General features: G+C 36.7%; 1 protein-coding gene across 1 annotated transcript in view; it reads right to left on the minus strand.

Annotated features, from left to right (window-relative positions):
- The window catches only part of LOC126474447 (MAP kinase-activating death domain protein), a 596,268-nt gene that overhangs the window by 9,427 nt on the left and 560,345 nt on the right, over positions 1-26,496 (minus strand). Inside the window, exons 34-35 of the mRNA XM_050101918.1 lie at positions 16,838-16,910; positions 16,466-16,512 (exon numbers count right to left, since the gene is read on the minus strand). Of these exons, the coding sequence (XP_049957875.1) occupies positions 16,466-16,512; positions 16,838-16,910 (120 nt within the window). The remainder of the gene's footprint in view (positions 1-16,465; positions 16,513-16,837; positions 16,911-26,496) is intronic.

The raw sequence follows: 26,496 nt of genomic DNA on the forward strand, positions 1-26,496 counted from the left end.
ACACACAAACATGCAAATATTTCAGGAAATCCATTATTGATCCCAAGTAAGTATCCATCTAGGAAATAAATTGTTTTATTTTGGCATCTTTCAGTTCACATGGGAAGGCAAACGGTAAAAGTGAGCTTGGTGACTCTACAGGTATAAAAAATGCTGGGTTGACAAACCTGTCTCAGCAAGTGCATATAGTTTTTGATGTTTATATGGGATACATAAAATGTGTTTTAGCAGTTTCCTGTAATGATTTTTTTAGAACTTCCATCGAAAATATTCTTGTAAGCAGATAAATTGGCCTCAGCTAGGGACCATAACTGAATTCACAAATATTTCTAAAGTTTTTAGAATAAAAGAGAAATCATGAATATGCATTTTAATTTCTTTACTATGGTTTATATTACATAGCAGAAGTTGCATTTTCTCTAACAACTGCAGAAGCTTTCTCTGTTCAGTTATCTTAACGAGCAGAAATAAACTGAACATTAATGTTAAAATTTAACTGTTCCAGTTCTGTATCGCTACTACTATTACTACTACAACTACTAAAACTACTCCTATTCCTCCTCCTACTACTACCAATTATAGTAACAAAAATTAGACAATTATAAAAATTTAAGTACAACTGTGGTAGCCAGAACTACTTTTTTATTTGAGATAACATTAACATAGCAAAAGCAGGAAAATAATTACTACAAGGGTAAGATTAAATAAGGGTGTAAACAATGCTAAACAGAAATGGAAAAAGTGAAATGGAAAAGAAACAACAGGAAGGAGAACAAAGTCTGTGGGAAAAAAAGTATCCAAAAGATGGAAACAAGAGGCAAGAGGAAGGGGCAGAAAATATATGTTACATCATTGAATTGGAAGATGTTTGCACAGACTATATCAAGAGAGGTGGTGTACTATGTCGGTGATAAATAGAATATATAGTACCAGGGAAAAAAGAATGAAGACATCTGTCAAAATAAGTGTAAAACATTCAGTAATATTCAGTTACATCTCACTCATTTCAGATAACTTTGATAGAGATTCTCATGGTTTCTTTCCTTACTGTGTTAAAACACACACACACACACACACACACACACACACACACACACACACACACACAATAAAACAGCCAATTTCAAGGATACACCCTAGCAAACAAATTACAGTAGCATAAGAAATGCCCGTTAGTGAGACAACTTGTTTAATTTATGTGTAGAGGGCTTAAAAATCTACAGGCAAATTTATACAAATCTACAATACATGAAAAAAGGTATTGTCCATGTTTTATAATTTCTCCCTGTTTCATTCATGCTTGTAACATGGAAAGAGTGATGACTTATGTGTCTCTGTAGATGCAGTTATTAGACTAATTTTGCCTTCACAGTTCTATGGGACTGACAGATACAGGGATGAACATCCATACAAGGTGGATCTGAAATTTTTGGTGAATGGTCTCATGAAATAAAGAAAACAAGAGTTACAAACAAACTATCTTTACCAGCCTTCAAAGTAATCACCATTAGCTACAACATATTTCTGGCATCAGTTGTAAAGCTATTGGAAACTGCCAGTAACACTTCTTGTGGTACTGTTCAAAGCAACGATGTCACATGTATTTCAATATCTGCAGCAACTGCAAAAGTGTAAGACTTTCAGAGCTAATTTATGGTGGGGTAACAAAAAGGAGTCTGCTGTTACCAAATCTGGAGAATAAGGAGGGTGTTGCATTAAACACGAAAGTTGAGCATGCAGATAGTTGTTGTTGCGGAGAAATTTCCACTTTCCACTCCAGTAGGGTACGTACTAGATGCATTGCAGCAGCCATTTCAAAACTCCCTTACAACCTTCCATGTTGACTGTTTGACCGTCAGGTAGAAATTTATGATGGACCAAGCCCACATTCTCAAAAAAGGCGATCAATATCATCTTAAACTTTGATTTTGTCAGCCAACTAGTTTTGGGAGGTGGGTAAGATGATGAACACATGTCACTGAGTGTTGTTCGGTTGCCAGATCATATTGGTAATTACAGATCTCATCTCCTGTAATGATGGTTTCCAAAAACTGTAGATTCTTGTCAGATACGTCGACAAAATCTCCAGAAGTTTCCATCCAAGTCTCCTTCTGTTAATCCATCAGCATGTGCTGATACAAACATGGCACAAATCTTATGATTTTCAAATGTCCATAAACAATAGTGCTTACACTGACATTGCTTATCTTCACCTCTTCTGATATCATTCTCAACATTCTCAAAGATCAGTCATATACAAACATCTGTTGTACAGATTTGGTGTCGTCTGGGATTGTGTTTGCACATGATCAACTCAAATGTGGCTAACACTTAATACCTTCCTCTCCATCTCTAAAGCATTTAAACCACTTTACCCATCCAGTATCAGGGTGTATACGTGGACAAGGAAAAAAAATTCCCCGATTTTTCCCGGATCTCCCGGTTAAAAATACATTTTTCTCCTGGGTGGGAAACACTTTCTCCCGGGTGAAAATACACTTTTTCCGTCTTAAGTGAAACTATATGTTCCCTCAGAACTGTAAAATTTATCAGTCATTTGAATGGTTACGGTTTTATACAGCGGCTTAGAATTTCCCGGCACTTTAGAAAACGAAACTCATGGGGAAAAACCACATTTTGGAAAGTTCTCTCATGTGCAGCAACATATATGCTGCATATTTTTGTATTACGAAAGCATAAACTCGAATTGCACCAAAAACAGCATGTTACTTTCCGAAGCATTGAAATCGAGATTGCTATACGCTTTTGTATGCCAGTCATAGCTCATATCACGATATCTCGCCAGCCGATGACAGCAGATATTCATAGCATAGGACACGTGATGTAGTCAGCCAATAGCAACATCACTTACGTAGCGCAAACATTCAAACAGGAAAAGTTCATGGTTTAAATTAATATATGCAGTGCTGATACAGGAAAAGCAAACTTTTCATATATTATATTTGTCGCAAAGATTAATAAGTTACTAGTGAAACTAAGCTATCACATATAATGTTGATCTTTTTTGCACGTTTTACACTTTAAGACACATCACACAAATGTGCCAGTAAAATGTTTAATACCAAAATAAATCTCTGATCTTCTGGGCTCAAAATTCTTCTAGATGGCTTGTCATCAAAGAGTTGATTTTTAAATGAGAGTCAAATGGTCTGTGATTTAAGAAATCCATCGTACATTCTCGCACATAGTTTATCTTGCGCAAAAGGAAATTTACTTTGAAAATAACGCTTTTCACACCCCAATTTGCAATATTTTCCCAAGATCTGCTGCAAATAGATTTGTTCCAGCATTTGCCAGAGAATGCCACATAAGAGGCGTTCCCGCACTTGCGCAGCTACGATGACGTAGAAAGCCCATATGTTTGTATGTGTAAAACATTAAAAGATCTTACATTATGTCATAAAAGAAACAAGTCATCAGAGAATACTCCAAAAGAGCCGGAATTTCTTGAACCATACTGAAATGAATAATTCGCGTTAAACTGCACATTCATATGTCGAGATTCGCAGCGAAGTAGGCCTCGATCTAATATTAAGCTTTTCAGTGTGATTTTCGGGATGTAAATTTTCTTGGAGTACCAGTACTGTATTATCTCATGTTTGTTTCTTTATTATGGCATAATGCCATATGTGCTAGAAGATGAAAACGTGCACTTGAAATGCAGTGAATAGTTGAAACTAGCCAATAGTGTGGAATTAAATACTTCATTTGAAACAAACTGGCTGCCTCAGCGGAAAAGATAAATAAAAAGCGAATTTCTTTAGCAAAGCGACAAAAATAACTTCATTGTTCTAAAAGGTGATTAATGCTTGACTGTCAGAAAGGTGGAAATAAAATAACATCTGGAACTAATGACATATTGTAGCCTTCCATAATCATGTGAATGTATTTTAATTCACTTGATAGCTCCCGGCCACAGAAATCACTTTTTTTTCATTTGATGTGAGAGCAATAAATGAAGAGGCAACAGCAAAATCACTAAATGTAAGCCCCCCACTGTAACTCGAACTGCTCTGCCCATCAGCCCCGGATCTACGATATTTCGAAGCGGGGCAATACTAGATGATGCCCCCCCCCCCCTCCCCTCCGAGCATTTGAGATAGAACGTAAAAAACTTAAAAAAAAACGACTTTTCAAAAATATGTTCATTTTGTAGCGCACATCTTTCTGAAGAGTCTGATGCATAAAACTTCGAGGAAATGTAAGAAAATGTAAGAAGTGTTATTTAGTCTTAAGTGTGCCAAAGTGCAGTGCCACTCCTCTTCACACAGCATTCTTCTACCACATGTCACTGTACTTCGCATTGTGGAACTCAAATGTGTATATTTTGTAATGGATGCCATCAAAATATATCAGGACAGCGGAAATTAAAATGTCCTGAGGTGCTTCTCCTGCTCCTTTTTTTTTTTTTTTTTTTTTTTTTTTTTTTTTTTTTTTTTTTTTTTTTTTTTTTTTTTTTTGTGTGTGTGTGTGTGTGTGTGTGTGTGTGTAAAAGAAACCCTCACAGTTAATACTGGATGGGATTATTTGTAACCGGAAGAACAAGAACTCTTCAGAAAATTTGGACTCTTTATTGCCTATTAGCCAATAACTTACTGTTCTGTGTGGCATAAAATGAAATACAGGGTTGGGTTGTTTTGGGGGAGGAGTCCAAACTGCGAGGTCATCGGTCTCATCGGATTAGGGAAGGATGGGTAAGGAAGTCAACCGTGCCCTTTTCAAGGAAACATCCCGGAATTTGCCTGAAGAGATTTAGGGAAGTAACGGAAAACCTAAATCAGGATGGCCGGACGCGGGATTGAACTGTCGTCCTCCCAAATGCGAGTCCAATGTGCGTACCACTGCGCCACTTCGCTCTGTGAAATGCAGGATACATAAAACCAGGTACGACAAGAGACAAACAAGACAGTACACATTTCTTCAATCCTTAAGTCTTAGCGTTTTTCTTTCTCTCTCTAATCTTGGTGTAGCTTTACATGGTGTGCTTTCCTTTCTGCGAAAGAATCTATTACCTCATCAAAGTTCGTCAAACGTTTTGCTACATGAACATTCTAAATGTCGTTGTCTAATACTGAAAAAGCTGTTAATGCAAATAGTACCCAAGATTGGTGTGGTTTCTCGATCTGATTACGTCTATTTTCTGATTGTCTGCTAGACAAAAGAAAACAGGTCTTTCTAATATTGCAGCAACTGTAACACACACCAAACAAGCGAGACTGTTTTGGAAATAATCGTCATTTTTATAATATGACAGAATCTAATTCGCGAAGTACCAATATGAAATGCCTATTTGGCCTACTACAAGGAAAAAGCTTTATTTTAGGAAATAGTTTCACATTTCATTCATACGCTCCAGTTTTTGAAGCACGAGATCGAAGAGTAGTAGTACGAAATTTTTGTATAAATTTGGAATCGTCATATTATTCCATAAGCCGTGTGATGTCCCCGTTTCTTCTCCTTCCTCATTCTAACAAACTGTCTTCTCATCCATTCTGTAAGTATTCCTATCATTGTCAAAGCTCATTCATTCTCTGGTTAACTCTACTAACCCTGCCAGAATCACCGGTTTAGTTATCCAGCGATCATTCTCCGGTTAGGCGTTATTATGTGTTCGTACAACGCGTTTTCCGCGCTTCTCCCAGAATAGAACTTAAGCGGCTGCTAGCCAGGAAATGTACAACTTGCCCTTTCTACTGTAGCGATCTGGTCAAAAATTTTCTGTCAAAATTTCATTTTCTTGGATACACCGAGAAGATAACATAATCTATCTTACCTGTTATTCCTGTTAGTCGTTTATTTCCACTCTGGTAGTCTGAATCTATGGACTTCACTAGTAATTATAATAACGCTAATCATTCGCATACCCAATCAATCACATAAACAAATGGCTTTCACCCGTTCAGCTTTATTCCGCTCAGCTCTAATAGCCCAATCCCCTCTTGTCATCATTTGAATAATCGATAGACTAACGTGCGCTAACTGCTTGGCGCTTTGTGAAACAAGGTTTTTTTCCCTCAACAATACGAATTGGCCCTCCTCACCACTGAAATTGCCGCCCGGCTCAGATACCCCGGTTTGCTGCGTACACAACCAACAGCAACATTTGTGTAGCCAGAAGCGGGAGGAGGTACTACTCATACGCAACTCAACTACGCATGCGCATGATCCCGCTCACAACTGCTTACATGAATCTAATGTAAACAGTTGTGACGTCACGAAGCAATGCATAGTCTTCCAAAACCATTTTAACACATTTTGCTGTTGGCAAATTCTTGTATGAGCACTGTTTTCTTTTTTTATGGCGTTTTTCCTATGCAATTTAAGTTTTATTCTCTAGTTCATATTTTGTTGCTGCAGTATTATTCTGCAGTAGCGGGATACAGTAATATCCTTTGTTAGAGTATCGGTTCTTACCAGTCAAAATTACAAAAAATTAACTGAAAACTAAAACAATGAAAAATTCCCGGAATTCTGAAAAATTCCAGGGTTTTTCCCGGTTTTCTCCCGGATGAAAAAATTCCCAGGTATTTCCCGGATCTCCCGGTTGTCCCAGGTCGTATACACCCTGAGTATACCAGTGGCGAGAATGTGAAGTCAAAATTGGACAGCCTGTTGTCTCTTGAAGTCGACTGACCATCCATCTCCTAGCACCTGATCTCCTCCATTCAGTATTACTAGGAAGCTTGTGGTACACTGCATTTATGCGGTCATACTAAGTCCGCAATTAATGTGCACTGTTTTTCAGGATAAAGTACAGTATTTTTAAGTACAAAAGGAATATGCTTATTATATGGATACTTTGTTTCCTCTATCAGAGCCGGCCGAAGTGGCCGTGCGGTTAAAGGCGCTGCAGTCTGGAACCGCAAGACCGCTACGGTCGCAGGTTCGAATCCTGCCTCAGGCATGGATGTTTGTGATGTCCTTAGGTTAGTTAGGTTTAACTAGTTCTAAGTTCTAGGGGACTAATGATCTCAGCAGTTGAGTCCCATAGTGCTCAGAGCCATTTGAACCATTTTTTTCCTCTATCAGAATCAGCATTTTCTCCTCAATCTTCCATATTCCATCATTTATTTGAACAATTCATATAAAAGATATTAGTGAGTGTGAACTATTTATTAAATTTTCAGCAAATGACCTAAATGCTATGGTGAATACATTGTATGAATACAGATTTAATATACTACAACAATATCATCATGAGTAAACAAATCAAGCTTGAATCTTACATCTACACACAATACAGAATAATTTCAATTGCTGTTACAAGACTACAATTTTTTGAAAACATGCAAAAATTAGCAGGCCAGCTGCCCCTATTTTGGACACTTGAGGGCATTCTCAGGTGTGTTAATCACAATTGACATGTTCCTGTTGGACACAGCTGACATGTCCCTGTTGAACTATTCTGCCCTTTGGGAATTATCACAGGCATCCTACTTCTCAGCAAAGAACATTCAAAACATTGTGAAATTATGTGTCCATGCATGATCACACAGGTATTGGAACTGCTTAAACCCACCATTGGGAATTATGCTAATGTATGCTCTGACCTGGCACCATGAATGTTAGACAAGATTAAATGCCTCAACAGCCCTTCTCAATGTGGTCCACCCACAACAAACTATTGTAAAATCATGACACACGGTCTCCCACAAATCGCTACTGCTAATGAATGGCAACAGTTCCTATCATGTCTGCTGTCAGAGTACTAAGCTCACAATAGCACAGACCATGTGTCGACACTACAGTTCTGCCTATAGACTTATGGCTAGATGGAGAGAACACTATAGACATTCAGGACATTTACTTTCTTTAAGCCCTTTGCCTAGTTTTATTCATTCCATTATAGACCATCTCCATTTCCAGGTAAAGATTCCTTTGTTTCTTGTCTGTAAAGCAGCTAATAATATAGCACAGGAAGACAGGGAGATTAAAAAAATTTTAAAAAAATCTCTTTCTGTTTCTTGTAAAAATAATTTACTTGCTTTAGTGAGGTGAGGACAATATCCTGAAACAGTAACAACTGAGTTCAATGTTATCAGTACCCGTCATCACTCTTCATTGGTCATTATAACTGGTACAATTTCCTTTCAAACTGATTTTCAATACTTCATGTTTACAGTGTAAGATGAAACAAAATTTTTACACAAATTCACTGGCCATACTTAGTTGGCTTGATTAATTTATTTTGATTTTTTACGTTAGTGCATCCATATAATCCCTCATAAAAAAAAAGCTGCCTGACACAAAAATTAAGCATCCAGAAAGGGAGAAGGAAATGAAACTTCATGGTTTGAGAGGGTATGTGATGTTATTTCAGTCATACAAAATTGAGACAAATTTTTACAAAGAACTTGGCAGTATGAATCCAGTTATCAGTACCCCCTGTGGATGTACCCCCTCTGGTCTGGATGCATGCACTGATTCAATTGGGAAGAGTGCCATAAGTTTGTTATATTCTTTCCTGAGGCAAGCTGACCCACAAACTTTTAACTGGTTGTTGACATCTTGGATACTGGCACTGGGAAGGAGTTAACATCTGAGCTGGTTCCACACATGTTCTATGGGAGAGATCTCTGAATCTTGCTGGGCATGTAAACATCTCAACATCACACAGACATTTCATAGAGAACACTCCACATGTGGATGAGCAACTGTGTGTTGAAAAATGATACCGCAATACTGTTGCATGAGAGGTAATACCTGAGTTTGCTAGATGTCCATGACATACCCTTGAGCCATCACATTTCTCTCAATCACTACCATTCATTATCTGAAATCACACCCAATGATTCCTCAAATCACGATTCCAGGAGTAACACTGCAATGCCTTTCCAAAACATTGCAAGAAAGAACTTCTCGAGATCACCACCATGGCGCCAATGAAAGTCATCAGCAGCCCACACTTCTTAGTCATGGCACCACTCCAAATACAGCCATTTGTGTTGTGGTGTTAATGGCAGCCTATGCATGGGATGGTAATTTGTAAAGAGGCTGCTGCTAGTCTCCTTGGTGAAGGATGACAATGAATGTTACAGTGGCTTCATTATTTGTTCTTGGATGGAAAGTGCAGATGTGAAGGATTATAATGTGTTCAGTACATGATATGGCAAACCTCCATTGTACTGGGGAGACACGGTCGACTGAAACCTCAACGATGAGTAGAGTCTGTCCTCACTTTCCCAAGAAGTCAAACATTGGGCTGCTGTCACATCAAAACGCTCCAAAAATCTGGATATCACACAATTAGACCAACCTCCATATAAGGCCTGCAACAAGGCCCTTTACAGACTCTGTCAGGTGCTGATAATGCTGTCTCACATGAAATACCGCATCACCGTGTCCTTCACAACGATCAACCAACACCTGCCACTGTTCATGACCCTTACATACACTACCAGGCCTGGTAACAGCACTAAACATGGACAACACTAATACACTCTGGTGGTCACATACTCTCTGATAGTGTATACGTGTGCAGAGTTACATCGACATGTGACAAGGTCTTTTGGGTACTTCACTTTCTTTTGTCGGGTGTCTACAGAGATCATAGTAACTAAAATAAACATAAGTTACATTCTGCACTAAAATACAACAGTTAATTTCAGTGAAATGGGTTTCAGGAGTGTAATGAAAAAGGTTGTGTTGGAATTTACAAAACTCTTAGAGAAGACTAATCTCATATGGCACAAAGACTTATATATTCCAGACAAGGGCAGTACTGGTGATGAGAGAAAGATTTCTCTGATATTTATGCAGAAACATAAAAAAGGGTGACAGTATGACCATTTGGATAAATAATAAATGTCATCAAAGGACAGCTGCAAACAATGAATGTGATGACAAAGTAGTCTTTGCATTAACTAAGATGCATAACATAACAGGATATATTGAAATTTAATTGGGTAGATAAAAAGTCTACTCACCAAGTGATAGCAGAACACACACATAAAAGTAGGTTATAATTAGGCAAGCTTTCGGAGTCAGTGGCTCCATTCTTCAGGCAGAAGGGTTGAAGGGGAAGGAAGAGGGGTTAAGGAAAATGACTGGAGAGGTCTAGGAAAAGGGGTAGGTTTCAGGAACGTTACCGAGAACTGCAGGTCAGGGGAGACTTACTGGATGGGATGAGAAGGAAAGACTGATTGTTAGGGACCGCATCAATGTATCAATCACTCACTTCGACAAGACCATGACAGCATAGAGTTTTCTTGTTTGGGAAAGCAAATAAAAGTGTCATTAATAAAGATATTCAGCATCTTTGGTTGGAATTTAAAGGTATTGTCCAAGATGTGCTAGAGAAGTATGTGCCTACAAAAAATATAGGGGAGGGAAAGGATCCACCTTGGTTCATCAAATATATTAGGAAGTTGCTGAGAAAGCAGAGAATTTTGCACAGTTGTTTTAAACATAGTCACTGCCCTGCTGACAAACAGAAATTATGCGAAATGAAAGCAGCTGTCAGAAGGACAATGAGAGATTCTTTTAACGAATTTGAAAGCAATATTTTATCTGCAGATTCTAAAAATAATCCCAAAAAATTTTGGTCATACGTAAAATCTATGAATGCTACAAATAATTCAGTACCTTCTCTTGCTGACAGTGCATATAATGTAACTGATGATGATAAACAGAAGACCAAATTTCTAAACCTAGCTTTAAAAAACTTGTTTACGCTATAGGACTGCAGCGCGATTCCCCCTTTCAATTATCGAACAAATGAAAGGATTGCTGACATACTGAGATTGTAAAACAATTAAGATCCTTATACGCCAGGAAGGCATCTGGCACAGACAGTATCCCGGTAAGATTATATGTTGAATATCCTACAAATATAGCACCATACTTATCCATCATCTACCAAGAACATTGGAACAGCAGAAAGTTCCATGGAACCGGAAGAAGGCCCAGGCCATAACAATCTATTAAAAGGGTAGAAGTTCGGATGCACATAATTACCAGCCAAATTCACTTACATCAATTTGTTGTAGAATCATAAAACATATTTTGTGTTCAGACATAATGAACTTCCTAGACTCTGAGAAGCTCTTCTGCAGAAACCAGCATGGTTTTAGGAAACAGTGGTCATGCGAGATACAACTGGCCCCTGTTGTGCATGATATACAACAGGCTCTAGATACTGGCTCCCAGGTTGATGCCAAATTTCTTGACTTTCGAAAGGCATTCGACTCAGTTCCACACTGTCGCTTGCTACAAAAAGAGGGCGCTTATGGTCTATCTGATGACATATGCAGTTGGATAGAAAGTTTTCTAACAGACAGGGAGCAGTATGTTGTCCTGAACGGGGCAACTTCAACAGAAACAAGCGTAGCTTCAGGTGTGCCCCAGGGCAGCATAATAGGTCTACTGCTTTTTACGATTTACATAAACGATCTGGTTGATGGTATAGACAGCAGCATTAGACAGTTTGCCGATGATGCTGTAGTCTACAGGAAAGTAGTATCACACAAAAGTTGTGAACAAATCAATGAAGATTTGCAGAAAATAAATGTGTGGTGTAATGACTGGCAGTTATCTCCCAATATTAGTAAGTTTAACATACTGCATATAACAAAGCAAAAATCCCCATTAATGTACGAGTACAAAATAAATGCCCAGTCTTTGGAAGTGGTAACATCCATCAAGTAGCTGGGTGTGACTATTTGAAATGATCTCAAATGGAATGATCAGATTACACAAGTAACGGTAAGACAAACTCTAGATTATGGATTATTGGTAGAATCCTGAAGCGATGCAGTCCTTCAACAAAGGAAATAGCTTACAATACATTAGTTCGGCCAGTCTTGGAGTACTGTTTGTCTGTATGGGACTCTTAACAGTTGGGTCTGATTCAAAAGATTGAGAAAGTCCAAAGAAGAGCGGCAAGATTCGTGACTGGTACATTTAGCCATCGTGAGAGTGTTACAAATCTCATAGAAAGTTTGAAGTGGGACACACTTGCAGATAGATGGAGTGCTAAACCGAAGGGGCTGCTCACTAAATTCTAAAATCCAATCTTCACTGAGGATGTAGAGCACATATTATTACCACCAACTTTCAAATCATGCAATGATCACCATTCAAAGATAAGGGAAATTAGAGCTCGTACTGAGGCATTCAGACAGCTGTTTTTCCCTTGCGCTATTGGCAAATGGAACAGAGGGGGGGAAATATGACTTTGGTGCTAATTGTGCCCTCCGCCACACACCACTTGGTGTCTAGCGGTGTATATATGTATATGTAGATGTAGATGTAGATGTAGACTTCCTAAAATCATGCCCTGATATGAGATCCATTGTATCTGAAATTTGGCCCACCACATCTAGAATAGCTCTTCGTCACTCTCCCAATCTCTGCATTATTCTTGTCAGACACTGTGCTCCTTCTGCACCCATCTGCCTACCCTATGGCTCCTACCCCTGTGACCTTCCTGCTGCAAGACTTGCCCTATGCACCCTCCTGCCACCACCTATAACAGCCCTGTAACTGGCTAAATCCACCTGTGAAACAACACGTATCATATATCAGCTATTATTTAAACACCGTTCGGCCTTTCACATCAGCACGACTACCACCAACTTATCAATTAGAATGAATGGGCATAGGCAGAGGGTGTATACTGGCAACAAGCAATATCCTGTTACAGAGCATGTTCTACAACATGACAAAGTGACCTCATTGCCTGTTTCACCAAAGGCACTATATGGATTCTTACCCAAGACACCAGTTTCTCAGAATTCTGCAGTTGGAAACTAGCACTACAACTGTCCTTGGTTCTCACCACCCACCTGGTCTTAATTGACATTAATTTCTTCTGTCTCAGCATTTCTTCACAGTCACTACTCTTTCCTTCACTTCATTTCAGTTTTCTCCATCTTTCATTCACTTATCTATATATATTTTTCACCACCGCCCCCTCCCACCTCCATTACATACAATGCACTTAGCTTTTCACTTTTATTAACTCTTGCATGACGTTTACACAGTAAATTCTGTCTTGCATATTACCCTTTCTTCCAGTTTTCATATCTCGTCCAATGCAGTCCCCAACAATCAGTCTTTCCTTCCCATCCCTTCTAGTAAGTCTCCTGTGACCCGCACTTCTAGGTGATTTTCCCAAAATCTACCCCTTTTCCTAGACCTCTTCAGGACTTTTCCTTCACTGCACTTCCTTCCCCTTCAACCCTTCTGCCTTAAGAAGGAGCCACTGACTTTGAAAGCTTGCCTAATTATAACCTTCTTTTATGTGTGTGTTCTGCTGCCGCTAGGTGGGTAGATTTTTCCCCATCCAATTAAATTAATTTGTCAAAACTTAACAGTTTTTGTTAGCATACATTGAAAGAATGTCTGAATAATATAAATGGGAATATCTAATGAAAGATCAGTTACATCCATCAGTGACCAACATTCCGATTTTTAACAAATGTAACGTGAAGTTGGGGTGACCAAATTTCCAAAATCAACATATGGAATCCAGCTAAAAGCTAAAATGAATATATGTTTTGTGGAAACTTTCATTAATGCTGTGTCTATATAGTAGATTTGTGTTGATTTATAGTGCACCTACATGTATCACTGTACCTTTTTTTTAAACTCACACTAACAAAAAACAAATTACTTGCATTATTAATAGAGTTAATATTTTATTGTTTTGTTCATGTCACATGAAAACACAATCTATCACTTTAATATAATGAGATCTTTAACTAGGAATGGAAATGATTATTATTTACCTAGGTTATTTATTTCTCACCGTCAACTGGCCTGGAAGTTTTGCTGTGGGTAGTTCCTGAAAAATCTTTTTTATTATATTTTGTAGAATAATATGTCATTCAGGAGTTTGATAGTTTCAACACACTTTTATAAAAACCAACAACTGAAGTATTCTGAAATTGTTTCCTTGAGTTTCCACATTAAAACTATTCTCTTTTCATCAGTCCATAAAGCATTTGTAACAGGAACATTCTTTCTGCAGCAGCATTAGTGCCAGGTAGGGCTAGCACAAACACAGTAATAGGTTACAGTTTCTTACATCAGATATCTTGAGATACAAGAAAGTTGAAAGTGGTAGGTATAATCCAGTTTGGCTTAATCAAAGAGTGCATTTTCTTTTGCATATGACCACATTTGGTTATCCTACATGTTACTTGAAAACATGCTACTTCAAAACATATGGGACGAGTGATGAAGAGCAGGGCAATATACATTCCATATGTATTTTGTCAGGACAATGGGACACTTAAGCTAAGTAAGGAACAATCCTGAAAATATAGGATGTCTGGTCACGTTATGTGAAGCGATGTAAGTTCTTTATTGAAATGGACATCACCATATGTGATGCTAGATTAAGAGTAGTATCAGAATATGAGTAGAATCTGCTAAATCTTGTCTTGCTCAGGAGAGAATGGTTGATCTGCCACTCCTTAGAGGACTGGATTTATTGCTTACATGTTCATTACTGTCAAGTTGTCCAGTTGCCAATCATTTTGTGGCTTTATTCATAAAATGGGTATTACTCATTTCTGAGTCATCATAAAGGGTGTTAAGTGCATAGGCCAAGGCGAGCATGGTCACATAATACGATGAATAGATTCAAATGCTACTTGACAATCTCAGCTGGTGTAAGTACGGTATCTCAGACAAACTTCAGTATCATGTCAGAAACCTGGAAAACCTTATTGCACCCAGGTTTATTGAAGTGCTGGAATCAATGTAAGAAGAAGAAAAATCTGTAACTTTACTTGGGTTAAGATGCACAGTATAGTGGATGGGCTTTGGTGGGATGAGGAAACACTGGTTAATTTTTTGGATAGTTCTTCCTTTGCTAGTGTCCTGCAGAAGCAGTGTAAATGACTGACTGAGAACACAAGTACAGATAACAGACAGGCACTGTTTAGAGGCATCATAGAATGCTGGCAATGGGGCTGGGAGAATGCAACTAGACAAAAAAAAAAAAAAAAAAAAAAAAAAAAAAAAAAAAAAAAAAAAAAAAAAAAAAAACACCCACCATCCAATGCTCTCAGCCTGTGAAAAACCTTACACGTTGTCTCTATGCACCATGTTTCTACATCTACATCTACATTGATACTCCGCAAGCCACCCAACGGTGTGTGGCGGAGGGCACTTTACGTGCCACTGTCATTACCTCCCTTTCCTGTTCCAGTCACGTATGGTTCGTGGGAAGAACGACTGTCTGAAAGCCTCTGTGCGCGCTCTAATCTCTCTAATTTTACATTCGTGATCTCCTCGGGAGGTATAAGTAGGGGGAAGCAATATATTCGATAATGTTTCTTCTATAATTCGTCTCAAAATAGACATATTTGGGAAAATCTGTAGAAATTTGGATAATAAAGATTATGTTTTCTTTCGGTGCCCCAAATGACATGAATTTATGGGAGTCATACACAAACTTGTGAAGCATGGCCATCAATTTTCAATATATATTACAGGATCTGTTAGTAATGCAGAATCAGAGAATGTACAATGCACTCCTCAAGCGTATTGCCACTGCAGACATTGATACCTAACACCACCATAATGAATGAAGAAAGTACCTTCATAAATTTTAATTTACATTAAGGAGAGTCTTGGCTGTACTGTTTGGTTAATTCATTAACATGTCTTTAATTTGTGTGTGTATGTGTGTGTGTGTGTGTGTGTGTGTGTGTGTGTGTGTGTGTGTGTGTGTGTGTGTGTGTGTGTGCGCGCGCGCGCGCGCGTTGTATCTGTCGCCTATATGAATAAGCTAAAGGCAATAACTAAACTAATACACGAAAAATTCATGCTCAAAGTAATTAAAGCATTTATGATGTCTCCTTTCTTTCATTCCCTTCTTTCATTTCAAATTTTTCTCAAGTCATATGTGACATTCTAATTTGCCTTAACATTTGGTATTTTTCCACATAAGCATATTTTAAATATTGTATTATTCAATAAATGTATTTTTGATCATGTTTAATTGACACTCGAGCAAACCAATTGGAAATCCAGTAATTAATGGAATACCAGTGTCTTATGTTGTGGTTTTTTCTCCCCCCCCCCCTCCCTCCCCCCTCCCCACGACCTGATTAATATATATGAAAATAAAAATTCTTTGAAGTTAATGCAAGGAGAAACAGAAACTATGCAAAATAATACAAAATATAATACATTCAAACAGAAAGTGCTAGTGCATATAAACAACAAAAACATAAAAGCTTACGACAATGAGAGAGCAGTTTCATATATCATGCGAGGGGTCGTTCGGAGAGCAGCATGCTTTGTGCAACCTTTACAGATATCACACGATGGACAGCCAGGTTCAATTCACTATCCTAGAATCAGAATGAAAAGTCTAAAATGTAAACTAAACACAAATAAGGAAGTCAAGGTCAGTAAGTCAGATTAATAAAAAGAGACTAAATCAAAGTATACATGTTGTTGTTGCAAGAATATTTTTGTCACTTACCATTGAAGACTTGTACCTCCTCTGTATCACCTGTCTTGTCTTGGGGTCTGTGAATCGAAGAGAGCAAACAAATGACTTATTATGTATGCTATTACAATGTATTAAAGAACATAAATGATATTTTTACCAACAAAATCAGCACATGCTGTCAACATAGACCGAAAACAGGTATGATGATTATCCATAACACACATGAAATAACAGAGTCCTTGAAAAAATTAATCAATATTCCAGATACACAGTTGTTTTTGATACACAAGCAGGAAGAATAGCAGTATTTAACGTGATGAAAAAACATAGTAATCGGCACATGTTTTTGAAATGGCAAGCAAAGCCAGTCTTTTGGATGTTTCTACAACTTAATGCACTTACTATATTCTTCCAAGACGAAGATTCCACCTTTCTGAGTGAAGCATTTGCGAATGTGATCCAACCGTACAAAGAACTGGATAGGAGAAAAAGAGAGGAAGATCAGTTTATTGCAAGAAACAGTCTTAATCAATAGCAACTTTAGATGGTGCAGGCAAAAGACAAATTATTAGTCCACAGTATGATAAACTGAAGTAGTTATTGAACCACATAATGAGCTACATGTGTATAGATTCACTGCAACAAACTCTAGAGCATTTAGCCATGTGACCTAACACATTTTCTGTTATGATACGAACTAGTGATATTGACTATCTCTAGTCAGATATAACAGATACTTTGTAGAGTGTAATAAATGCAGAGTACTGTACTTAGGGATTTATCCAAGAATGTGTGTTTATGTAATTTAGTAAACAACAATTACAAATACAGGTGGTATCTTTCAGAATTTCCAATAAAGTTCACAATGTCATTTTTAAGGACAATATTTCATTGACTGATCTAGTTGAAATATTGTACATGAAAATGGAGTCATCAACTTAGATAGAATCTAAAAAGATATCACACTCAGTTATGCCAAAAAATCAGAAATCACTGTTACAAGTAAGTTTACATATTTACATTTTCTCCTATGTGCTCAAGTATGCATAGGTTAAGATTTAGCCTCCACTATTAATTCACCACAACAAAATACCGCAGGACTTCAGACCAACTACCCAACATAGAAGATATTACACCCTTCAGTTGTATTTGTCACTCACAGAACTGTGGTTAGGACAATCATTTTGCATTTGTATAAAAATTGCTATATGTTTCAGTCATGAAAAGTCTGGAAGAAGCAGATTCACAACAAACATTTTTGTTGATACATGGTACTATTTATTCTTTTCAGGGCACAGAAAATTCCTGTTAATTAAAGAAATAATGTTCTAAGTGATGTAAAGAGAAAGGTGGGAACTAATATACAGAACAAATAGAGGCATTATTATGCTATTTCTTTTGACTTTCAAATGTGGCTATCCTTCTGGCTGTTTTTTAAACAGTTATATTTGAATTTAATATATATTTACATGCTATCAACTCTTATAAATCACATCTCTTTCCTTATTTCTTTTGTCATTTTATCTCATCCTTTGCTCTCTTCCTCTTTGTATATTTCACATTTTGCCCCTTCTTCTTTTTTCACCTTTTTCGCTCATTCTCCACATTACCTCATCTTTCGCTTTCATGCTCCCATTTTATCTATTCATTGTGTTCCTTCTCATCCCTCCTACCTCTTCTGCAAAAGCTAACACATTAATTTCTGCTAATTTCCCAATCTGTGAATGTAAATGAGGAATTGAATCAGTTCCTTATGTCACTTCAGAATAGGTATAACGAACTTGTCAACATGACTCTCTTTTTAGACTGTTCCAATATTTTTACGAGGTCTATTCATGTATAACATTCCCAAACAATATTATAATAAGTTTCAAATCTCAAAATAGCTGCATATTTTATGAGTACTGATATTACATTGACTTCCTGCTAACCACATTACTAGAGAAAAGATTTGATTAATAGTTAGAGTATAAACTAATAAAAAGCTCTCAATCTTTTTTGTTATGTTTTTTTCTTTCACTCACATGGAAAAGCAGAAAATGTATTCAGTTTAATTTTATACCATTCTCATTCCATTCTCTTTTATTGTCATAAAGTATATTAAATCAATTATACTATCTATGGTTAATTATACTAACTATTAACTATCTGTCTGTATCTTTACTAAGCATTGTTTCTTACACCATGAACTCACTTAATGCAAACTCATCCCAACTCTGTGAATGCATGTAATTGTATACTGTGTGTAACAGAAATGTTCAGGAAACTTTCCTCACACAAGAGTAATAAAATATGTTATATGGGCATGGGTCCAGAACACACTTTATTTCCATGTTAAGCTCATTTTCTACATCTTTTCAACACATTAATTATGGGAAACACAGGAAAAGTATGTATCAGCAAAGTATGAAGCACTTTGCTTAATGAAATGTTAAACATGATCTCCGTTAGCAAGAATACATGTGTCAACACTCCATTGCACTGAATCCCTGATGTCATAATGTATTCCTGGAGAATTATGTATTGTTTCACAGCCTCGCACAATATAGGGACAAAGACTCTGTACATCTTGTCCTGGTGTTCTGAACACAAAAGCTTTCAAATGCCTACATAAACAAAAAGTCCAGTGGATTTAGGTCTGCAGAACATGCAGGCCAAGGAACTGATGTCACTCTACCTACCCATCCATCATGGAATCCGTTATTTAGAAGCATACAAACATTAATGCTAAAATGAGGGAGAGCTCCATCATGTATGAAGTACACATTGTCATATTCTTAATGGAATATGCCCTAGCAGAAGAGGTAGGGTGTTCTCTAAGAATGCATGGTAAGTTTCTTCACTGATCCTGGGTGGAAGAACGCAGAACCCTAACAGGCAGTCACCAACAATTCCCGCACAAATAATGACAGAAAAACTTTGTTGATGGCGTGATCACGTGATTTCATGAAGATTCTCATAATCCCATAATAATTAATAGGAGTGGCCCCAAACTTAAACCTTGTTGACTCTCTTCATGGTTTGTCCCTTGTCACAAAAATTTTTCTCTTTCCAACATTATTTCAATTATTCAGAACACATGTTTTAAATTCTGTTTGTTAAGTATGATTCAAACCAGTTGTGATTATGAAGGGAAGTACACAGAAATAAAGTGTTTATGAACTTTTTTTTACATCCTGTACAATTTTTATTGCACATATGTTTTTGGATGGGAGCTTTTTAATCAATAACAACATTAATGTATTTGAGATATCATAACAATCTTTAAAGCATTTAAGTTTCCGGTATTATAACGTAATAAAGATATTGCTTAGAAGACGGAAGTGATTGCCTCATAGATCAATGTCATGTGTATTAAAAACAAATCTATCATATATTTCCAGTCATGTATTTCTAAAACAAGATACGAAGTAAAGGATAAAAAAGACAATGGGAAGGTTGACAAACCTTTCAAATTAGTAGACATAAGACTTTGCCACAACTGGAACTGTATGGTGATCTACATATATGAGAATGAGATGTATGTAAGAAAGCCTCTGAACTCATTGAGATATTCATTAAAATTACATGAATTCTCTTTTCTGACTGGATAAAGTAGCATTTATTAATCACCATGAGATTTTTTTTCTGTGGTACTTATTGTTGTACTACAGCCAGAAAACATATTAGATGACAATCCATGTAACAAACATGAACAAACAATACCAGCTTTGGGGTATTTTCACTAAAGGTATTTAGAAAACTACTTGTGTTGAATGCAGAATGTTTCTTTTGTTGCAAAAAGTTAAATTCCAAGTCAAGGAAATGACAATGAAGGCACACTCATAGCCAGGAATCTCACTCAACAAAGACGAAGCTCACTGATTTGCTTAAAGTATTAAGAAACAATTTCCTTGCTGAAACTATCAGAACTTGATAATTCTACTCTTGAAAATAACCCTGAGAAAAATAAAGAACCACTGACACACATCAAACAATGAGATGATATGGGTTCTTGATATTGTAAAACAAATGTTGAATGTAGATGACACTCAGGACAGAGGAAGATGGAGTAAAACACAGTGCTTGAACAGTCTTCACAAAAACTTCTGAAAAAGTAGCTACTTACTTCAGACAGTAAAATTAAATAATATGAAAAATATAGAAAGATATACTGGAACTGTCTTGGGAGGACAAAGGAAAACAAAATTCTGCTGAAGACAATGACTAACCAGCAGCATAATATATTTTAAGGATACAAGAAAGCGGTCATACAGATGGATTAGTATGCAGAAGAGGGATTACTATACAGAAGAGTATGAAACACAGGTAAACAACAGTTAAGATGCAGATAGAGAAACCAAATGAAGGAACTCATATCAGCAGATGAAATAAGTGTACAAACAATTTGATCAAATTTATAAGTACATGATATTATTAAAGACAATGTTCTCCATTTTTGAACCGTTATACAGAACTGTCAAAAATTTGTGTACTGTATTCCACAAGTTAAACCATACGAATTAGGATCATGCTATTATGTTGTAAATAGTGTTCGGAATAGTACATACTGTGTTAACTTGTTGCTGCACATTCTTACCAAGAATCTGGTAACAGTTTAACAAATATAGTTCACTGAAATGAGTTCTCCTCAAATAATTCATGCAGGCTACTTCAGGAGTAATATTTTTCTCTATATTTATTTCATGTTGTATAGCATAAAATTTACTAAGCTTATACTGAACTCACTGCAAAATATTCTCATTAGTTCATCTGTAACACACCAGTTTCCCAACAGTCTACATTTTTTAAAGTTTTATTTTTATTCACCTTCCTTGTTGAATATAGTAATAATATGATGACTTTTGGAAGTGCCATACTGTTTACAGAGGTATAGTACGTATCATATTTTTGTGCAAACATTTAATACATAACAAATCATGTCCAAACATGAATACAGACATTCATTTATAAGAAAATATTTTAATTTTGTTTTAAACAATGAGAAGTCCACTTGGAATACTAACAATATTATCAAAAGATAGATTGCTATTCGCAATATGAAAGAGAAGTTGATTCACAGACAGGCAAAATGAAAAGACTACTACTACATTTCAGTTTTCACCCAAAAGGCCTTCATCTACAACAGAAGACACGTACACATTCACACAAGCACAACTCTGTCACACACACACACACACACACACACACACACACACGCGCGCGCGCACACACACACACACACATGACCACTCTCTGGCTGAAAGTTTAAATGTATCACAGTCTTTTAATTGCCTGTTTCCGTGACTCAGCAGCTCCTGTATAAGAGAGAGAGAGAGAGAGAGAGAGAGAGAGAGAGAGAGAGAGAGAGAGAGAGACCATGTATATCAGCCTAATAGCTCTATTTTGTGGCACGAATATTCTGTTCAAGTGTGTATCAGTGGCAAAGCTCCACAGTTTTATTCCCATACCTTACAAATAGGAAAACTGTCCCACAGTATACTGTTTTCAGCATTTTATTACACACAATGCTGATGAGTTGACTAAGCAAGTACAATACACTTATTATTTTCCTGCATACACTGTTAACATTGTTTTCCAATCAAGGATTGACAGGTAAGTACAGACCAAGATACATACAGTCTTCATTGTCTGCACATGAAATTCCACAAATATTTCTACACATCTATGGCAAGGGTTGCCTGCTTTGAACTCCAGTAGCTATTATTTTGTGGTATTGATTTTTAGGCCCTGGTTACTACAACATTTAGTAACTTCTGACAGCCCATGTGTTGAAAAAAAAATGTTATGTTCACCTCATTGTCAACATGAAACAGCATGGAGCTGTCATCAGCATAAGTAATTAATTTGGAATAAGGAGGTTGTACAATATCACATACATACACAAGAAAAATAAATGATCCCAGTATTGACCAATGTGGCACACCCTGCATCACTATTTCAGTCTGATACGCTGAATGTTCATCTTTCTCACTCCATTTTGATAATTTATATTTGTGCATTGTTTACAGCTTTTTAGGTACACAGAAAGGAGTTCAAGAGATGTGTTCATGATATGCATGTTCTCAGTTCTGCCAAGAGGGGTGCATGGCTGACCAAATCAGAAGCTTCTGTGGGAGTTATTTAGATAGCTTCACATTCCATGGGTCATTATCCATATCAAGAGTTTTAGTTGCAGCATTGTGCACCTGACAACCTTAATGTGGAGTACTGAATGTTATTTTTCCATGTGCTATTATAATTATGTACATCATTATTCCTTTTGAACTCCAGTGGATTATTTACAACAAACTTCATGAGAGAATACACATATTTTGAAGCAGTGGTCAGAATGCCCAACTCCCTAGACAGATGTCTACATATTATTCTTACAGCATATTTTTGAGCAATGAATATTTTCTTTTTTAAAGATGAGTTACCACAGAATATTATTCCATATGACATTATTGAATGAATATATGCAAAATATCTCAAATTACTGATTTGTCTCTCCCCAAAATTTGCAATGATTCTAAGTGGAAAAGTGGATGAACTAAGTTGTTTTAGTTCTAAAATGTCCTTTTCAAGAGTAAATTCTCATCAATATGGACACCTAAAATTATTGATGTGTATCCTATTTATTTTTTCCTCACCATGTGTTACCCTTTTCATTGGTGTAGTACCTCTAGATGTCCAGAACTGTATATATTACATCTTCTTAAAACTGAGAGCAAGACCATTCAAATAAAACCATTTAAGGACATAGCTAAGGCATGGACATTAATGAGTGCTTATGAGCAGCAGCTTACGACATTTGAACACAGGATTCTGCACAAGATCTATGGGGAATTTAGGATAACAATGGTGTCTACACCTCTAGAATGAACACTGAGCTAGATCATCTCATACAGACGCCGACATTGTAAGAACAATAAAAATAGCATAATAGCCTGGTTTAAACATGCCCTTAAGGTGGGTGCTGGATGAACAACTAAAATGGTTTTTAAATGGAGGCCAACTGGAAGAAGGCAGAGAGAAAGGCCACGAAATCAGTGGATAGATGATGTGGAAGAAGACATAAAACACTCAGAGTTAGAGGATGGCAGAGGACTGTGTTGAAGAGAACAGGATGGAGGAAACCTATTGAAGAGGTTAAGATCCATGGAGTGCTGTACCGTCATAAAAAGAAAAAGTAGAAGACATGGTTAAGGCCATTGATTACCATTTATTCTGTTGCTATGCATGTGCTTTGATTGATTACAGTACTAGTGTCATCTGCAAAATGACCTAATTCTGCTGGTTGTATATTAAATGGAAGATCATTTATACATATGAGGAACAATAGTAGACCTAAGACTGATCCTTGGGGGGTGGGGGGATGCCATATGTGATTTCTCTTCACTAAGAGGAATCTCCCCTGATTACATTAGTTGAATTATTAAGTACAACTTTCTGCATTCTTTTGGTTAGGTATGACATTATCTGCTGTTTGGCTCTACCACCAGTTCCATAAAATCTCAGTTTATCCAGGAGGATATTGTGGTTCACATAGATAAATGCTTTAGATATGTCACAGAAAATAACAACTGGTGTTAGTGTGTTATTTAATACTTGTAAAATTTTCTGAGTGAAAGTGTTGAGCAACTCTTCTGAAATGCAAACTGTGCTTTACTGAGGTTTTATTGTTGCTCAGATGTTATACTGTTCTAAGATACAACACCTTCTCAAAAAGTTTGGAAATGATGTCAGTTGTGAAACAGGTCAGTAGTTACTGGTATATCTCCTATCATCCTTCTTATAGAGGCGTTTAACAATTGCATATTTCAAGCTCTCTGGAAAAACATCTTGAGTAACTGCTGTGTTCCTTATTTCAGACAAGACAGAGTTTATTACATGGGATCAAGTCTTTAGTACTATGCTGGAAACACTGTGAAATCCATATGAGCTTTTATCTGTGAAGGAATATAAAATTTTCTTAATTTCAAAGTAGAAGTTGGTGATACATTCATATGACTGAATTTTATGAGAGTTGCTTATTCAACACACCGCTATTCTTTTTCTCTTAAACTGCTTGTCCCTATACTTCCAATTATATTTAAGAAATGATTAAAAACACATTTACTACCTGTGACTCATCATTTATAGTCCTTCCATTTAAGTCAAAATTATATTATCCTGTTCTTTGGCCACTTGTCCTGCCTCTTATTTCACTATATTCCATAGATCCTTCAGTTTGTTGTCAAAAATTACTAATTTGTGGCATAATGTGCATGTTTGTTGATTTGTAACAACTTTTATTAGTAATTTTGTGTAGTTTTTGTAGTTTGCAACTAGTGCATGATATTTACATGTTCTTGCCAACAGATACAATTCCCTTTTTCTTTCACATGATACTTTAATCCCTCTAGTGATCCATTATTTCTTTACCTGGCCATTTAATGTCCTTTCTGATTAGCTTAAGCAGAAAGATATTTTCAAATAATGATGTGAATCTAACATGTAATAGATCAGTTTTTATGTTAGTGTTTAGTTCATTATAAATTTCATCCCAGGTGATCTCTTGTAAACTATTCTCAAAAACATTTGTTCTGGAGTAATTAATTATTTTAACTGATTTCCACTGAGGAATAACTATACTGTAAGGCACTACCTCATTTACACCCATTGTCTTTATCTGACAACCAGGATCTCAATGACAAAGAATCATTGTTTCATTTTTTAAGTCCCTTACTTTTTCCCCTGCTGCCTAACTTATAATCAACCCATTTGCTGTCTGAATTATTAACAGGAATAATTTGGATTGCTATGATCTATCTTCCAAAATGCTGTTTTTTCATTAACTGGTTTCCTACACTTACTGCAGACATCTAGATTTCCCTACAGCATCATACTGATGTTTTCCAGTTGCTGATTTATTTATTTAAAATATAATGTAATTGGATATATAAAAAATCAACTCATTACAGAGCAATAGGAGAAAACACATATAAAGATAATGAAATTTGCAAGCTTTTGAAGCCAGTGGCTCGTTCTTCTGGCAGAATGTTTGAAGGAGAAGGGAGAGGAGCGAAGGAAAAGGACAAGTGAGTGAAGAAAGGAATGAGACCAAAGGAATTAACATAAATTAAGGCCATGTGGGTGGCAAGAAACATGGACATGTTGGTGTCACGGATATGTGTTGTAGATCAAGCTCTAAAACAGGATATTGTGTGTTGCCAGTACACACCCTCTGTCCCTCTGCCTAAGCCAATTCACCCTAATTGATAACTTAGCAGTAGTCATGCTAATGCAAAAGGCTGAACAGTGTTACAGCAGGTGTAAAACATGTGTCATTTCACAGTTGGCTCTCCCTTTGATAATATTTGTTTTGCCACTTACTGGACTGGTATAGTCAGTGGTAGGAAGGTGCATAAGGCAAGTATTACAGCAGGAACAGTCACAGGAGTGGCAGCCATAGGGCAGGGAAATGGATGCAGAAGGAGCATAGGGTCTGACAAGGATGTTGCAGAGATTGGGAGGACAATGAAAATCTGTTCTAGGTGTGGTGTTCTAGGTGTGGTGGGTTCTCATTTCAGGGCAAAATTTTAGAAAGTTATGGCCTTGTTAAAGCAGTTGATTAACAGATTCAAGACCAAGATAATACTGATTGACAAGAGCTAATTTGCTTTTGGGAGGGTTCAGTAGTGCCTGGACCATCACATAAAATCCTGGTACTGATTTTCCCTCCAAAAAACAACTTAGGAGTTCACCTCTTTTCACTCATTACTATCCTGGTCTTGAATGTATTAATCAGCTACTGTGACAAGGTTATGATATCCTAAGTCATAGCTGCTAACCTCAAGAAGAGGCTAACAGTAATTGCGTAGTAAATTAGAAGCCTGATTTAGGCCTTTAAACACTACATTTCATACACTTTCTGACCGTAAATGAAGATCTTCCAGGAATTAAAAAAAAAAAAAAAATTAAAAAAAATGAAAACATAAGGGGAAAGGCTAAAAATTATTTTAATATACATCAATGCCACATAGGTGTATTGGTAATCTTGTCATGTCACTTGCTTAGAGAAACTACTACAGCTTACA

This window comes from Schistocerca serialis, chromosome 4 (assembly GCF_023864345.2).
Source record: "Schistocerca serialis cubense isolate TAMUIC-IGC-003099 chromosome 4, iqSchSeri2.2, whole genome shotgun sequence".
NCBI lineage: Eukaryota > Metazoa > Arthropoda > Insecta > Orthoptera > Acrididae > Schistocerca > Schistocerca serialis.